This window comes from Amblyomma americanum, chromosome 5 (assembly GCF_052857255.1).
Source record: "Amblyomma americanum isolate KBUSLIRL-KWMA chromosome 5, ASM5285725v1, whole genome shotgun sequence".
In the NCBI taxonomy this organism is placed as follows: Eukaryota; Metazoa; Arthropoda; class Arachnida; order Ixodida; family Ixodidae; genus Amblyomma; species Amblyomma americanum.
In genome coordinates, this window is record NC_135501.1 from 129617451 (window position 1) to 129635600 (window position 18150).

Below are 18150 nucleotides of genomic sequence, written 5' to 3' on the forward strand. Positions count from 1 at the left end.
CAATGGTTCCTCTTAAATCAGTCACTGTTCATTTTCCACATTCGCCTTTTTATCATAATAATCACAACACAGTTTCCAAACTCTCGGTTGGGAACTCTCGACACTCCAGGTTGCGCACACAATGTTTCCTCGATATACACACTCATTGATTAATACTCACTGCATTACACACAATCACAAAACCACAAATGAGCTTTCTACCCAGAAGCAGGTTTTTATACTGAGAAAACTTTATGCTGGTCGTGCGCCATCTGTTTGGGCAGCTGCGTACATCAGATCGAAGGAATTTTTGCGGTGGCCGCCGCAAGCTGGCGTCACTATGCCGCGTAGTGTTATTGTATAGGTCAATTAGGGTGCCTCGATGGAGCTTCCAAAAGCCTCTATCGTCTAACGTTCAAAGAGGTTAAAAATGGGTCTCTCAACACAACGCCGGGGTGAGGTGGGCTTCTCGACATAGCGCCGACGCCACCTAGTAGTAGTAGTAGTATTAGTAGTGGTAGTAGTTGTTCTTGTATTAGAAGTAGTAGTAGTAGTAGTAGTAGTAGCAGTAGTAGCAGTGGTAGTAATATACTCGTAACAGGAGAGCCTATAGTGTGGCACGGCTTTCGCTGCAACTTCTGCGCATGACATAAAAGTGAAAGGTTGGGGGGGGGGACCCGTTTTCCTTTCCCAAATATGTTACTGAACCATAGCGTCAAAAGCGGTTCGGGCCGGAGCTGAAATCAGCAGCGGCAGTGCGCGGATAGAAGGGGGCCGCACCTCGAACAGCAGGATGGAGGTCATGATGTGCACGGCCGCGCCGGAGATGGCGATCAGGAGGTTGGCCAACACGAAGGTGGTGCAGGAGTCGGCCGCCGTAGCCACGAACACGGAGCCCATGGCGACCGGCAGAGCAGTGATGACGACCGGCCTGCGGCCCACCCTGTCGGCCATCTGGCCCAGCAGGGGAGGAACCAGCACGCCGCTCACCGTGTAGTACGCGAACGACTGCACCAGGTATTGCTCGCGGTCGCACACCAGGTTCCACCTGGATTGGGTTGTCCGTGGAGCGAAGACAGGTTTAGGTGAGGCACTTACGTCACTGTTTGCAAAGCTTGAGCAGGACGTAAAAGCGAGCCAGATGTCGGCCGCGTCCCTTAAATATGACCGACCTGCATCACATGGTCACGTAATGCTCGTTTTTCATGACGCCCATTTTCTGGTGCAGAATACTAGACTTTTCAAGAAACCGGCAGGTGAAATAGTAAGATTCGGTTGCATTAAGACCGTGGCTATAATAGTTTTACCATTGCTGTCGTGACGACAACGGTAACGTTTACTCTGCAGAAATTATTTGCACCTGTTGCTGTAAAACTCAAGTCATGCCGCATATTCCAAGCGGTGTGTTAAGGTTATGTGCGGATATAGAGGGTGTTTGTGCTAATGTGAGCCACAAGTTTTTGAAATGATCTAGTGGAGGCTGTTGGTAATGAAAGGAAAATAGTATTGCCGTCGTCATCTAGAGGAAGCAGGAGTGTTTTGTTTATTTCGTGAGGAAATAATGGTTCAACCTTAAAGTTTAAACTGCCGAATATTGGGCAAATATCTATTTGAAAAGCGTATAGGCTAAGTAGATAGCACATATAATGTGTATTTGGTTCGCAAGTTTCAGAATGAAAACATTTTTCAGCGTTGAAAACAGTGCGCGAAATTCCAAATGTTTTCATTAGGAACGCCTGTTTTAAGTTTAGAAGGCGTGAAGCTGCGTCTCCCACTCGCCGATTATTGGGCACACCAAAGTTCCAGCAGCAGCAGCAGCAGGTGTTGTTATTCGCGCTTCCGAGTGGCCAAAGTTTTGTTAATCTCTCTGGTTTCGCGTGCATTAAATTTCGCAGATAATTGAGCAGAAAAATTCTCCTTTCAGAAATTGTCATATTGAAGTCCTTAGGTACACTTCAGTTCTAAAGATAAATTTTTTTGCGCACCTGAACTGGTATAAAAGTGCGTTGTTCATTCGAAGTAAGCCACTGCAGCGGTGGCCTAGTGGTTTGAGCATCCGCCTCGCATGCGGGAGGTGCGCGGTTCGATCCCCAGTGCCGCCGGGTACCCACCGGTGATACAATGGGTACAAGCTTTCCCCTGCCTGGTTCTCAGGTTCTTTAGGGTGAAATACTTGGGAAATGGGTCTCTGACCCCACGTTGTGCAATGAAAAACTACCTTGTGAAATGAAAAAGTACCTAGTGCTACTGAGCTCTTCGGCCAGAGCTACCCTTGCGCCATAAAAGTTCTTCATCATTCTAAGTAGGTATTTCGAAATGTTCTAAAGTATACGCCATTTTTCTACATGCGGCCACTGACACCAGTCTTGCAATTCAATTTTGCGACTTGCATCCTTTTTTAAACAAAGGCTCAGATACTATCAACAAAAATAAACAAAAACAATAGAACTGAGATGGCAACTAAAAAAACAGACATATTAGCTCCTGTACGTTAAATAGAAGACAGCCCGATCATCACTACTACAGGAGTGTTATGGGCTTGTACGTATACTCAACCTGTTCTAGCATTGAGCTATCCCCTGCTGAGATGAATTTGTTGTTTGGAAGTGGTGAACGACCATTCTCTAGAAATGTGTTCACGTTCCCGAAAGGTATTCCGCCATAAGCTGCAATCCTACTGATGCTTTCAAGTCGATCGTATTTTCATCAGAGTTCGGCGTAATATGAGCTTCCGAACGTCATATTAAGAACTTTTCCTTTACTGTCCTCTAAAGGCACGTGTGCCAGCATCGAGTTGAAGTCGCTTCAATCGCCAGCTGGCGCATCTCAAGGAGAGGGCTGCTCACTTGGAGATGAGCGTGTGCGTGTCGTCCGGCAGGTCATAGTCCCATCCGTCGCAGGGCACCTCGACGCGGGAGCCGTTGAAGACGATGGTGGCCAGGTCGTACATGGTGCAGCGGCTGTGGTGCCTGTTTCCCTGGCCGTCCTCCACCACGGGGATGCTCACATTGAGCCACTGTTCGCGCGTCAGGTGGGCCAACAGCGCGGGTGGCTTGCACCAGTGGTCCACTGGCTGCGTCAGCACGTGAGCCGACCAGTAGTGGAACAGAACCTGCCCGGACGTGGCACCCAGACCGACAATAAGATGCACATTAATAATGCACAACACTTCGCAAGATTTAGCTCAGCGCAGACGATCATTCGCAGTTATTTGAGATTGATTCTCTGGAGATGATGCACTCAGTTGCCCATAGACCTATACATATAATTTTGGTCACGACAAATCGCACGTCTACTTGGTAAAGTCTACACGTATTGCCTTTTTATTTGTTACGACCACATGCCGCGTATAATGTGCTGCCTTCCTGTGTATCACGGATTCCCATAGAAGGCAACGTAGCACGGGCGACAGTGAGAAAGATGGGCGGATGAGTTCTGGGAATTTGCATGGATAAAGACAGCGCGGGACCGGGTTAATTGGAGGTCTGCGAGAGGGGCTTCTCTGTGCTGAAATGAACGTAGTTAGGCTGGTGAAGATTACGACTGTCATATTAAAATTACCCTCGCGTGCTAGGTCAGCTATCTATACCGGCGGGACACTTCCGATCAAAGGGTCATGAAGTAGGTAGTTCTGCCCTGCTGTCTGGATGCGTCATGCCGATGACCGGTCTTATAACCGCATAACGAGAATAGGCCGCTATCCTCGCGGATTATGTCTGTGCTCAGACGACGGTCTCACCATGGCGAGGGACAGGTGGGCGCAGAACAATACCTTGTGCTGGAAGCGGCCGTGCCCGACCAGCTAAAGCAGGACCAGGTACTTCTGTCGCAGCTTTCCCGGCGGCAGGCAGCGAGCTAGCTCCACCGCCGACAGGGTGGTGTCCATCGGAGTGCCTTCCGGCACGTTCATCGCCCGCTCGCGTCTGTTCAGACTGTTCCAGAAGAGGAGACATGCAGACATAACTAGGCATACAGCACACGTTTGTCAAGAAACAAGCGCGTAATTTCTCATCAGCATCCAACCAGCGTAAAGGTTTTATGGTTTATGGGAGTTAACGTCTCAAGGCGACTGAAGCTATGAGGGACGCCATAGTGAAGGGCTCCGGAAATTTCGACCACCTGTTGTTCTTTAACGTGCACTAGCATCGCACAATACACCACAGGCCTCTATAATTTCGCTTCCATCGAAATTCGACCGCTGCGGCCGGGATAGAACCCGCGTTTTTCGGGTCAGCAGCCGAGCACCATAGCCACTGAGCCACCGCGGCGTCCCCAGCGTAGAGGTGTTAATTTCCGGCGGATATCGAGAAGCGCCAACCGTATTTCCTTGAGCACTCCAGTGCAGCCTTAAAGCATGGCTGGTGACCACACATGCTTACCCCCTATCAGGTGTACAGGGCTCAAGAGAACTCAAGTCTTTTGGTAATGAAAGCCTAAAACACTGAGAAAAAACCCAGTGAACCTGTAATCAAGAGAGTATAAGGACTGCTGTCACGTACATCACCTTGTTCGTGAAAAGGGCTGGTCGCTACTCCTGGACACCGGGAAATCCGCTGAAGCCGCAGGACTGCCGCGTGTTGAGCCGCAGAGCCTGTTGTGGGCTATCTTCGCCGCACGGTATTTCTGCTGGCTCGTCTTCCCGTGTATTCCTCTGCGTTGCTGTTCCAAGGGGCTTCCGAGGTCGGAGGTACCGTAGCGCGACACGATCTTCTTCTTCTTCTTCTCCTCAAGTAATATGGCACATACCCACGTGGGGGGGATTGGCCAAGGTATAGGGTAGAATGCCAATGAAGCATTTGCGCGGGGAAGGAAACGTCAGAAGACTGAATCAAGATAAAAAAATGGGAAAAATAAAATGAATTCAAGAGGTATGAGTCATCCGGAATAGAATCAATCTAGCCTTTTTTGGACATGCGAAAGAATTTTGTGTCTAGCTAACAAGATAATCGATTAGTTGCACTTATGTAATCGTGAAGGTAGCCGCATACACTGCTTAACGGGAATCCCTTGACACTCGCACCGAACGATAGAAGAACTGTAAGAGACAGAGGCAGTCCTAGTCTCGAAAGAGGAACCTCCAGATATTGCTTTCTCTGAACCGCGAACCGCCGGCAAGAGAGGAGAAAATGATCGATTGATTCAACTTGCCCACATGATACACAAAGGTTTGTCGCAGCGAACCCGAACCTGCATAAGTACAAGTTTAAGTGAGGGAGTCTACATCGCAGGAGCGTCATGGACACTTCACAAAGCCTTGACTTACACCACCGGATATTCCATGGGTACTTTAGGTGTTGAAAGTCCACGGTATTCAGCAACGGATCACTCAAAGTGGCTGAAATATGTTGGAACCGCTGGAAACGTGAAGCTGCTAACAGAATGAGGTGAGGGACGGGATATATTACAGGTGCGCTGAGAGCTGACCTTGCCAATAAATCAGCCACCTCGTTAAAATAGACGCCTGAATGCCCAGGTACCAAGACCAAACGGATCTCGCGCACTGTGCTCGGAATAAAAAACCTAAGTGAACGAGTCAAGAAAGATTTTTCCGAATTTTGGAGAGAGACAATAACTGAAAGGCAGTCTGTGAGAATAAGAACCCGTGCGACATGTCTGGGAATTTTGAGAAGAGCCAAACCAATGGCCGAAAACTCTGCGAAGAATATAGGAGTATAATCAGGGATACGAACGGAGTAGCTCCAATCTAGATCGAACAGGCAGCTTCTTCTTCTGGGCCTCGTGCAGAGCGTGCAGCTCTTCATTTTCTCTTTCGTGCAATGCGGATGCACTGGAAAACGGACCGAGCGGCTGCGTACGCCTGCTGAGAACTAGAGTAATTTTGCGAAGTTTACTGCAGGGGGTAGCGTTAGGGCAAATAATATTGTAGAAGTAAAAGAGAAAAAAAAAAGCAGCAGTCGAGATTGACCTCGTATATCAACATAAACGTTGAGATTTTTTTTAGATCTTTGTCGTTTTTCACTCCTACCTGAATCCCTTCCATATCGGTGCGGTTCAGCTCTCTACCCAGTGTATGACAGTAATCGCGCCTTTCTTTTCCTTGTAACTAATAAGCCACATCAAGACGCGCACTGTCTGTAGGTTTGGCACAGTGAGGACGCTCATGCCTCGACCTATGGCATGAATTAAATGCAGAGTCACCAGCGCTGCAAGGAATACTGCTGTTGTATTGTGAATTTTCGATTCGGTTTCAGTTTTTTTTAATGGTCTGGTGCTTTCTCTTGCACATGTGGACTTCTTTTTTCGCTCTTCACAACCGAATTAAGGGCAATTAATGTTTGGTTTATGGTTTAGGGTGGCTTAACGTCCCAAAGCGACTCACTTTATGGGGGACGCCGTAGTGAAGAGCTCCGGAAATTTCGGCCGCCTGGGGTTCTTTAACGTGCTCTGACAACGTACAACACACGGGCCTCTGGAGTTTCGCCTCCATCGAAATTCGACTACCGCGGCCGAGATCCAACCCGCGTCTTTCGGGTCAGCAGTCGAGCGACATACCACCAAGCCACCCCGGCGGCTAAGTAGAATTAAAGTTGTTGGTCAACTGCACCCAAGCTGTGAACCTCGTGTTCGTTCACTCACTTCGTCCCGAGCCTTACACTACATCGCCGACGATGACGGTGCGTCAACACTTTACACTGGCGACGCAGCGTTCGGCCAACGTCCCCGGCCACAGCGGATTGTTCCCCCAGTTCCATAGCTTGTGCGTAAAATTTTCCTGGTTGAAATTTCTCTGAGTATGTCCCATAGGCTTCAATATTTCCAGCATTTAGTTACATAGCCGCCTGCACGTCCGTTTCGACCACGTGTGAGCTCTGCGATACTTTCCTTTGTTCGTCGTGACCTGGCGTCGAGTGTAAGCAGGGAGCCTAGCAAGCGGAAATCTCACGACTGCTTACTAGAATGAATCCATTCGAGAATCAAATATTTTGCTTCTCTACTTTCTTCACCTTCATATGTGTCATGAAAGCTATTCTTAAATTTTCGAAGTTACCTGATCAGCAGCGTTGGAAACTGGTGTCTCGAAAGAACCGTCCTGCGAGTTGTATTCAGTAAATGACATTAACAAAGTAAGAAGGCAGATTTCAAGAGCTAAATAAGTTCCAAGGGGAAACATGTAAATTATCCAGTTCTCCAAATGACAATACTCACTAGCACCAGAGGCTTTTTCGTATCAGCGCACATTGTTTCATGGCGAAAAACATACCAATCAGCAGTGAACAGCAAGGGTATTAAACTTGTTTCCAACGAAATTACGTCCCATATCCTTGAAAATGCCTCGTGAGACTGCGCTCTTGCTCAGTACCGGAGCCGTTCCTGCTGTGTCCAGGCTGAACCGCAGTTTCATGGTCGCAGTGGTGTCAGAAGATTAAAATATCTCACGTTGCTAGGCGGTTCTCGTTCATCAAAACAAAGGTGTTTCTTTTTACAACTTCGGTGATTAAGGCAGTCGGATTTAGTATTAAAGAAAATCTGCTCAGTCGATCTCAACGGTAACGATAAATGCAACGTGCGATGGCTCCACAGATGACTATTAAGCTAAACAACTGTGTCCCCCCGGGCTCAAAAGTTTTCAACTCCCTCACATGTGGTGCCGGAACGATATTCATTTCATTGTAGATATCAACAACGTGACGAGGGGATTTCAGAACCTGCCCCCGCACTTCCTGATATATATAGAATGGTCCGAAGAGATGCTGATTGACCATATTGTGAACTGGCGTTGCATCTCAGCGAGTCCGACAGAGGTTTTTACCGGAGGGATCGGTACTGTTTTCTACCGTTGCTGTGCGCACAGCAACACAGAATGTTCAGACTGAAAAATGCCCAAACATCACGCAGTGGTCTAACCCGTACAGAGGGCAGCTGCAATGCAGCCCCTCGTCTATATTGAAGGGCCTCCCCTCAAATAAACTTAGGAAGTGGCAACATGTTCAACAGTAATACCAACGGCCATATCTTCTTTCAAGAATGTCGCCTAATCGTCAAGTCTGAGGCTGCAACGTGCGCCGCTTCAATCAACAGGGGTAAGCAGCACGACCGCAAAATGCAACCTGGAACCGCTTCTGGTGGGGTTCCAGTCGGCACAGCGTTTCAACACCCACCTGTCCAGCCACAGGGAAAGGGCGTTTTTTCTGCTCACGAATAGAACACTATCAGATAGTCTCCAATAGAAGCAAAATATCACTAGAACAATTTCAACAGAACCAGTCGTCAGAAGAAGAGTCCGACATTGAAACGTCTACGAATCGACTCCACGTATTGCATTAACAAATTCGAACGCCCGGCGTACACATACAGCTCTGAGTAGCTCGAGGCAGTGTTGTGGTGAACTCGTCGTACCCAATCAATCAGAAGTTATTCACAAGATATTTCTTAACCACCACGGTGCCGCAAGTACCTCCGTCACTCTTCTAGATTATTTGGAGAGAAACAATAATATTGTAGGCTGTTTTACTACATCGTGAATTTAGGCCGCCGCGGCGGCTTAGTGGCTATGGCGCTCGGCTGCTGGCTCGAAAGACGCAGGTTCGATCCCGGCCGCGGCGGTCGAATTTCAATGGAGGCGAAATTCTAGAGGCCCGCGTACTGTGCGATGTCAGTGCACGTTAAAGAACACCAGGTGGCCGAAATTTCCACAACCCTTCACTACGGCGTCCCTGATAGCCTGAGTCGCTTTCAGACGCTAAACCCTCATAAACAATACATTGTGAATTTCAAGAAAGAACTACGCCGATATTATTGTGTACGGTTCAAGAAGGCGTCACGCTATTTGCCTTACACACCATCCGAACTCTAAACATCTAAACCGTTGCACATTATAATGCCCGCAAACGGTTGTGTAGCCCGACTCAGTGCAACTACGTTCAGTCCTGAACAGAAGTTTGCAACGCTTTTTTTCAACAGTAGTGGGTATCGGAAAAGGATACCAAGTTTGAGTCAAAGTTCGGTAAAAGGCACAGCCAGTTTCGGTGAAAGTGCGTCGTCTTCCACTTGCTATTAGGCCAAAGGCGTCCGAAGAGCTTCAATGCCGACAACAAAATACAAACCTTGTACTTTTAGCAGTACATTCCAACAAAGAGTGTACGGATGCAAGGCATACAGTCACTGAGTGCAATTTATAACTAGCAGCTTGGGCAGAATTCGAAATTCTCCCTTTGTTTTAAAGGCAACAAAGTTTTCACTGGACCCTGAAAAGTTTAGTCGTCGAGATGCTGGGTTGTGTCACCTGGACAATGGAAAAAACGGAGGGCTTACAAGTTGTGCAAGGGGTCTTCACATTCTGTCGTGAATTAATCACTTTTTGGATCTTTTTTAAACACAGTTTTCAAGTCCTGCTTCTGCTTACAGTAGACAGCTCTACGTCAACCTGCTCCTTCGTAATCACGAAGTACGCCTACTGCATCATCATCACCTGGAGCATTGAACTATTTTGGAGGAAGAATTTATTTTTCTCTGTCTGCATCTGGACAGTCCAGTCGACGGTCTCAATGCGCCCAACGATTAAATTCAGCAGAATTGGCGCAAAAGTCGACATTTGGGCTAGTTGATGTGGGTTCATGTTAAAAAATCAGCGCAAAGGACGGGACAAGAGACAACAGGACGAGCGCTTACTATCAACTAACGTTTTATTGCGTGGCCTAGTGGGTTGGGTGCCCGTCTCGGCTGCGGGAGGTGGTCGTTTCGAAATCCACCGCCGGACACCTACCGGTAAAAATGGGTACAAGCGGTCCCCGGCCTGGCGCCCGGCTTTCATTAGGGGTGTTCGCTTGGGAGAAGCTCCGTAAACCCCGCTGCACCCCTCGCGGGCGAAGCCCCAGTGTCGGACAACCTCGGTGCCTGTTAAAGGTGGTGTCAAGGCCAACGTGGCTCGAACCTTCATCACCTGCAGCAGCAGTCATAAAAAAAGGGCCACAAATGAGCTTCTACAGCACGAGGCGGATTTAACGTTGTTGACGGGCGGAACTTATCGCTGATACATCAGAGCAACTGTGGTCAAGATCCTTCTCCAAGCATCTCACCCAGAAGAGCCGAGCACCAGGCCGGGGAAATCTAGTACCCATTAAAAGCCGGTGGGTACGCGGCGGCACTGGCGATCGAACCCAGCACCTCCCGAATGCGAGGCAGATGCTCTACCACAAGGCCACCGCATCGTTTCAACAAGTTTTCGGTCTGCCACAAGAGTTCCGCCCTATCCATACACGGAGTAGGCCGGAGCCAGACCACTTCCCAAGAAGCAAGTCCCATAAGTTGGAGCCAGCTCAACAACTGCTGGACCCCCACAGCAGAGACTGCTCTTGTACCAACTTAGGTTTGGTCATCCTCGGGCCCGAAAGCCCTCCCATCGAGCGTGGCGGGCTGTTCCACTACTGCCACCTCGTTGGTCGTGTCTGGGTGCAACCCAGGAGCTTCGGATAGGCGGGGTCGCTACTCCCCGTGGTGGGCTTCCGTGCTGCGCACCCCTGCCAGACGCCGAAGCGCCCTAGACTTCAGGTAATCTCTTCGTGCCGCACTCCAAGTGAGACCGATTCTACCAAATTTTATTAAGCGTCTTGGCTTTGACGCCGGCCCTGGTGTACTAAGTCAGGACCTACCGCCTACGTACCGGGAAGTGCGAGTGTGGGCTTCATCCCAAACCCCTATGGTCTCACCGCAGTACTACTCACAGGCTCTCAATGGACGCAAGCGCCAGTCCTGCTTTCGCTTCGCCCTCGGTCTCATCGCCTACTACGCCCGCAGGCCTCAGCGTTTGCCAGAGGTGGCCCTGGTTGCCCGGAGGGGGACCGAGGACAGACCCAAGCGGCGCTCCCGAGTGATGGTAGGGCTCGGGTTACACAGGGACGCCCCTACCCCTGATGACTTTAGTCAGCGGGGACTTCCCTGCAGCGTATTCGCTTGAGACAGCCACAGCAGCCTATCCCTAAGCTGCCGTGGCGCATGAACTCTCTCGCTTTCGGTGAGAGGGAGAGGGTCACCACAGCCCTTCCCAGGTTGACCAATGACAGTCGCCCCCAATAGACTGGGTTACAGGAGCACGCAACTGCTCCCGGCGTTACGCCTAGGGCCTCCATCGCCGAGGCCCGCCGCCCACTGGGTTACCGGAGGACGCTACCCCTCCCACGGTTAACCAGCCTGGAAGCATCTCACGTACTCCACAGCCCCGGTCGCAGACTTGGACTACGTCCAGGGAGCCAAACCCTCCTGTTCGGCTTCCGAGAACAGACGGCCCAGTCAATCCAGCCCATCATCAGCGAAACTGCCAATGTTCTGGTTGGGGCCGCGGATCACCACCTTCCAAAAACCGTCGGCCCCGGGGCGCCATACCCCCTTTAGGGAGCACGAGTTAGCCCTATTTTCAGTAGGGCCGCCTCAGGTAAGATCTCACCCATGTTACTGAGAACCCAACCTCAGCCAGCCTTCGGCTTGCTTTACATGCTCACGCCAACCGAGCTCGGCTAATGAGACAGAGAACTTATGCAACACTATCTCCATCTCTCTTGGACTACTCTTAGCGTTACCCAGGGCTCACCACGAGGAGGTAGTAGTCCGTCGAGCCCCCAAGGGAATTGCGGAATCGGCGGCACTCCTGTAATCACTCTTTAGGGTTGTGACTTACAACCGGGAGAGCTTTCAGCCTCCTATTTTTGTGATGTACAGGCCTCTCTTCGGTGTGGTTATGAGCAAGTGCAACCTTTTGAGCAATGTTACAGCTTTCTACATACCCCTATTTCCGCAACCCGAAGAACCCAGTCAGTGCCTGGGGAGGAACGGCAGCTAGGACAAGGCGTCCGCAACCATTACTTAAGACAGTGCGATTTTCTGACCTGATGGCGTGTGATAAGGCATTATTCCCTCGAACTGTTCGCTCCTTACCCGATTTTTTTTTTGTTATACATAAGTGCCTTTCTACGGTATAGTTCTTGTTACATAACGCTGAAGTATTGCTCAAGCATAACTTCTATATGAAAAGCAGAACTTAACGGAAACACATAGTAGTTCTTCCCCTGCCAGGATACTCATTGAATCGGTTCCCGCTTCTGGCAAGTCAATATAAAGTTTTATAAAGGTGTAAATAGCTGGTGGACTTCCTTAATGCCTAAGCACTGCTGACAGCTGATGTGATTTTGGGGTTTTGCATTCGAAAATGATTTGAAATTGTTTTTTAATAGCAGTCTTTGAAATACTTATTTTCCGTTCTGCATTTTCTGCATTCGGAAAGTGCATTCTTTGCAAATATGTAACAAAATCGTGAAATAACTGCTCCATCTGGGGCTTTTTAAGACTCACCCCGTAGAATGTATGCGCTTCATGAAACGCAGGCATGCAGTATATTTCACTGGCAGGCCGGCTTTTTATAAAATATAAATTTGAATTTGAAACTCTATGCCCGCACACAACGGGCGCCGCTGTGAACCCGTATGTCGGCGAAGTGCGGACGCCTGATCTGTCCGTGGGGCAGGATGCTGCGACGGGGGCTCGCTGTGGCCTCTGCTGTTCTCGTCTCGCTGTCGGTGCCACCAGCAGAACTGGCCACGAGCGGAACTCCTGGGTGGCTTCAGAAGGCTAGCTGCGCTGCTTGAACTTCCACTGGGTGCACTCGCCCCGCCGAAGAACCCCCACGTCTGCGTTGCGTCCAGAATGCACACGACAGCCGTCTACGATGGAGACAATGGGCTATGTCACGAGTATTTAAATGTGCTAAAGGCCGGAAAGGAAAACAAAAAGAAGGAACGAGGGCCTTAAAAAAATGTTAAAACATGGCAAAGGATCTGACAACTTCCTATCACAATTTTGGACTTCAATGGCTTTATAACTTCACTTTTAACTTCGTGCAAATTATCCAATAAATTCCGATAGCTGCCCTTCCTGGCCTCAGGACAGTAACAGTTTCTTAGACAAACGTGCACGCTGCATGGCCGCGCACCCTTTTAGATACAACTTAAATTGTTACCTCTGTTACACTTCTAACTTCGGGCGGTTTTTTTAGGAGTGCCTTCACGCATCTGCAGAGGTGGAAGGCTCTCGTGCAAATGAGCCCGGTTTAACCTTGCAACTCTCCAGTAGAACGCTGCTGTAGGTCAGCCCGCTGCATGAACACTCTTGTGCTTCAGAAACTGCATCAGCGGTTTTTCTCTGCGACTATTCAGTCATTGAAAATCATCATGTAACTTTTCCTATATCGCTCAGCGTGGCCGGGCGAGAGCATCCGAAGGGTAGTTTACAGTGCACAGTGACTGAAGCGGATCTGACTCCGTCTTCAAATGACGTAGTTCAGCTTCTTCTCATTATGCGTCAGCCTAAAACTTTGTGGCGAGATTTTTGCACTGATTTTTGCCTTTCCGGGACGTTCCAGGAATCAAGCAAAGAAATTTATTTTTTGTACTTTTGCTGCGGGTTAGAAAAATTGCAACTACAGAAGACACCAAAAAGAGAGAATATAAGTGTTGACTAAATGTTTTTTCAACCTACGCCATATCCCAGGCTCATTGGTGATTTTGCTAGAAAGCCCCAAGTGTGCCTCCCCTTGCAATAACACAAGCCTCTATATATGTACGGACCTGAACGCGACCCGGACCCGCATCTTCATGCCTTGGCCCAGCCCGGGTCAGAACAGAGAATTTTTAGGTCCGTGCAGTGCAGTGATTTTATAGGGAGTAGTTTGGCAATTTACTGCTTTAAAATTATTTTTTTCCTGAGCTTCAGTAGTATAAAAGTCTGCTGTTCATTTAAAATTAATGTTTAGAAAAATACGAAAGTGTCCGCCATTTTGACAACGGCGACCACTAACAGTGCTCTACCCACTGTCGCACATTGCTTTTCGACAAAACAATCCCGCACCTCGAGACAAGACAACTTTTGTAATAGCTCCGCATTCTTCATAGTATTTCCTGCAATATCGCCTCGCACCACGCAGGGTGTATTTTACGTTATAAGTGAGGGTCACTGACATTTAACAAATTTTCGTACCCTGGAAACTCTGCAGTCTCCAGCCTTCATACCTGATGTCTGCAAGTGCACCGGCGAAATTCGGCGGCCTTTCTTTCCATCAAAAATGGCGAGAGGCTCCGAAAGGCTATGTAGAAGTTCACAAATGCCTATTGCTCCTTTTTAAACCGGGCGATGACAATTTCATTACAAATATGTTAACGTGTCCAAAAGGTGCCCTTAAAACCTTAGTGCTCTAAACACACTAATCCTGTCGATGTGTTCAAGCCAATTATATATTCATAAGCGTCATTATTATCATCAGCCTGACGACGGCCACTGCAGGGAAAAAGCCTCGGCCATGTCTCTCGAATTAACCCTGTTCTTTGCCAGGTCCGGCCAGCGTATCCTCGCAAACCTATTAATCTCATCCGCCCACCTAACCTTCCACCTCCCACTGCTGCTCTTGCCTTCTCTTGAAACCCACTTCGCTACCCTTAAGGAGAATCGGTTATCTTGCCTTCGCGTCCGACGCCCTGCCCAAGCCCATTTCTCCTTCTTGATTCCGACTAGGGAGTCTATAACCCGCATTTATTCCCTTGCCCACTCCGCCGTTTTTCTGTCCCTTAACGTTATACCTATCATTTTGCTGTTCATAGATCGCTGCGTTGCCGAAAATGTAAGCTGAACCGTTTTCGATAACCTCAAGGTTTATGCCTCTGATGTGAGTACCGGTAAGACATGGCTGTTATATACTTTTCTGTTCGGGGATATTCATTACCGTAGAAAACCTGCCAACCGCCTTTTTACACGGCTGCTCTGCGGATGGGCGCCTCTCCTCCTCCAGATCCTCTGGTTGAAAACAAACCGGAGGCTCCAACTGTGCATTTGCTGTTCATGTTAGCATACTGATAACTCAAGGATGTAGCAGCGAATCCCCTCAAAAGGAGATCTTCCACCCAATGGCGTCGATCGAGTTTCATGAGGCAGAGACTAGGCCCTGGGGAGTTGGTTGTTCGTTCTCCGGGCTAGGGCTGCGGAGAGTTAAGGGTTGCGTGCCTCAGTGCGCCCGCTCCCTGGCAGCACGCGAATTGAGGCATCTTAGTGGAGGGGGAGGGGGGTGAGGGAAATGCCTTTGTCTCTTTCCTGCTTAGCCTCTGCTGCGGAGCAACATGTGGAACCTCTTTTTTGAAAGGCATTCGCCGCTGCATTCTTGAGTTGCAACTGCCTATAGAGGCGCTTGCGAAAGATGGCCACAGATGGCGGCAGCTGTCAAAGTCACACTTGACACAACGTATGCGCTTTTGGACCTTCGTTGATCCCGACCGCGCGTGCATTTGTTTTAAACCATTACCAAATTTTCACCACTCCACAAAGTGCGTCACATCCTGTAAATAAGGCTGATTGCGCTGCAACCCATTATTATTATTATTATTTCACTCTCGTGATCCTGAGCTGCGGTGACTACCTGCTCTAAATAGACGTATTCTACTAATCGTAAAATACCGCTACTAATCGTAAAATACTCTACCCTTTCGAGAGTGTTGAAAATTACTTAAATTGTTGAATTTGAGTTCAAAATTCTGGCGCTGAGAAAGTCTGCTTCGACTGTCCTATTTAAGCTTCTGTGTCGGCGTCGAATTATCGCTGGATGGCGCATCTCAGAGAGGGCATCCTCACTTGGAGATAAGCGTGTGCGTGTCGTCCGGCGTGTCGTAGACCCATCCTTGGCGGGGTACCTCGATGCGGGAGCCGTTGAAGACGATGATGGCCAGGTCGTACATGGCGCAGCGGCTGTGGTGCCTGTTTCCCTGGCCGTCCTCCACTACGGGGATGCTCACATTGAGCCACTGTTCGCGCATGAGGTGGGAAAACAGCGCGGGCGGCTTGCACCAGTGGCCGATGGGCTTCGTCAGTACGCGGGCTGACAAGTGATGGAACAGAACCTTGCCGAGACATAAAGAAACAATTAGGCGGATTATTATAGCAGAAAGCTCCAGAATATTAAGATCAGTAGTGCGCACCAGATTTCTGAGCAACCTCATATTTAGTCGTCGAAGATTCTACAGTCTGCTGTCGGTGGAACTATATAGTTATTGGTCACGGCAAAAGCTATAGAGACTACTAGTTGTTCGTTTTATCATCATACGGCAGGTAATATGAGTTACAGTCCTTTATATCCTGGATTACAGGATATAAGGGACTATAGGGGCCGCCCTCCGTAAGAGGGCGGCCAATGAGTCAATGCACATGGTAACTAGCGCTAAAGACAAGGACAGAAGAAAGACGGACACCACGAACGCTAGACATCAACTGGTTTTATTCCAGACAGACACATTAAATATATAGGCAAACATGTACAACGGACCCCACCCTAAAGCTTTAAAAGCGGTTTAAAGGCCAATGAGTCAACTGGGCGGATGAGATCCGAAGCTTTGCTGCCATGGCCCAGGTGGGCGCTGATAGCGGAGAGCAGGCTTAATTGGAGATCGGTGAGACGGGCTTTGGGGCTGCAGTGCACGTAATTAGATTGAAGAGATTAAGATTGTCATCTTTTAGTATCCTTACATGCTACATTTTTCTGTTGTGATGACGGAATGCTTTCAATTAAATAATTATGAAATGGGCTGCATCTGCTCTTCTCTCCAGATGAGCTATATGTTGATGAGTTCTCGTATAACCACATAACCAGGAAAGGCGTCCGTCGACAAGGGATACCCTCCTGTTCGGGGCCGCCGCGGTGGCTCAGTGGTTATGGCGCTCTGCTGCTGTCCCGAAACACGCGGGTTCAATCGCGGCAATGGCGATCAAATTTTAATGCCGACGAAATTCTAGAGGCCCGTGTACTATGCAATATAAGTGCTCGTTAAAGAACCCCAGGTGGTCGAAATTTCCGAGCTCTTCACTACGGTGTTCCTCATAGCCTCAGTCGCTTTGGGACGTTAAACCCCCAGAAACCAGAAACCTTCTGTTCGCAGATGACGCCCTCACCGTGGAGAGAGACAGGTGGGCAAAGACCCCGAGCTGGAAGCGGCCGTGGCTCACCAGCCCGAGCAGGACCAGGTACACCTCTGGCAGCGTGCCCAGCGGCAGGCAGCGAGCCAGGTCTACCGCCGACTGGATGGTGTCCATCGAATGGCCCTCCAGCAAGTTCCCCTTGTGTCTGCTCAGACTGCTGCTAGAGGTCTCAATGATATAACTTCGCCTGGTTCACACACTTGTCACGAATGTAGGGAGTAATAGGAATTCCTCAACATAAAACCATGCGGAGTTCTTCACCGAAGCAGTGTTAGGTATCCGGCGGACACCGAACAGCGCAACCCTTCCTACCATTAGGACTCCAGTATGGTATTTAAGTGAGGCTGGTAACGCTACATGAATATCCTCTATGAGGTGCACGGGGTCAAACAAGCCTTGAAACTGGGGCATCATTGAGAGCCAACCACTGAAGAATCCTAAACGTGGCTGTCATCAACGCCGAGGATGTCAAGCGGGGCGCTTCACATACCTTTTTCGTGAAGAGGCGCCCGCGGCTCCTCAACTGTAGAAAAGCTCTTGCAATTGCTGGATGTTAAATCTTCACTGCCAGAACCTCTTTTCTGGCAGCTTTTGCCGCGCCGATTTTTTGTGGCCGCCTTCCCGTAGAGCCTTTTCCGCTGCCTTTTTTACAGGGCTGCCAATGCCGAAGCGGGACCGGTTACACGCGATCTTCTTCTTTTCCTCAGTAAACATGGCACGTACCCACGTGGGGGGAGTGTCTAAAGTGTAGTGGCATAAACAAAGAAATTTCCATAGGCGATTACGACAAAATGTTTAGCACCAAACGTGAATTTGGGGAAAAAATATATCAATAAAAACGGCAGAAGAATATATAAAGTTAAATAAAAGACATAACTTTGGTGAAAAAAGAAGTCGAAATATATCAAAAGAATTAGCAAATCAACCTACCAGTCCCAATTATGTAACCATGGAGAATCCCACAAATTGAACCCAATGGAAATTCTTTGGCACTCGCACCAAACGATAATACCACTGGCAGAGATAATGGGAGCCCTAACCTGGAGAGAGGGACCTCCAGGTATATCTTTCTCTGGAGTGAGAACTTTGGAGAGTAGAGGAGAAAATGGTCTACAGGTTCTACATCCCCGCATGCGTCACATAGGTTTGTCAGGGTCAACACATGCCTGCATAGATATAAATTCGAACTGGGAATCCCGCACCGCAACCGCG

At 49.0% G+C, this 18150-nt stretch overlaps 2 protein-coding genes across 2 annotated transcripts in view; both read right to left on the reverse strand.

Annotated features, from left to right (window-relative positions):
* The window catches only part of LOC144135018 (beta-alanine transporter-like), a 14639-nt gene extending 11582 nt beyond the window's left edge, over positions 1-3057 (reverse strand). The window contains exons 1-2 of the mRNA XM_077667791.1: positions 2826-3057; positions 760-1027 (exon numbers count right to left, since the gene is read on the reverse strand). Coding sequence (XP_077523917.1) covers positions 760-1027; positions 2826-2929 — 372 coding nt within the window. The 5' untranslated portion in view covers positions 2930-3057. The remainder of the gene's footprint in view (positions 1-759; positions 1028-2825) is intronic.
* A 9433-nt stretch (positions 3058-12490) lies between these two features.
* On the reverse strand, positions 12491-17627 carry LOC144135019 (uncharacterized). The gene is made up of 4 exons (XM_077667792.1): positions 17429-17627; positions 16912-17095; positions 15601-15770; positions 12491-12650 (listed from the first exon to the last, which is right to left on the reverse strand). The coding sequence occupies exons 2-4, from the start codon at positions 17050-17052 to the stop codon at positions 12551-12553; spliced, it is 411 nt and encodes a 136-aa protein (XP_077523918.1). The 5' UTR covers positions 17053-17095; positions 17429-17627; the 3' UTR covers positions 12491-12550.
* Between the last annotated feature and the right edge of the window lie 523 nt (positions 17628-18150).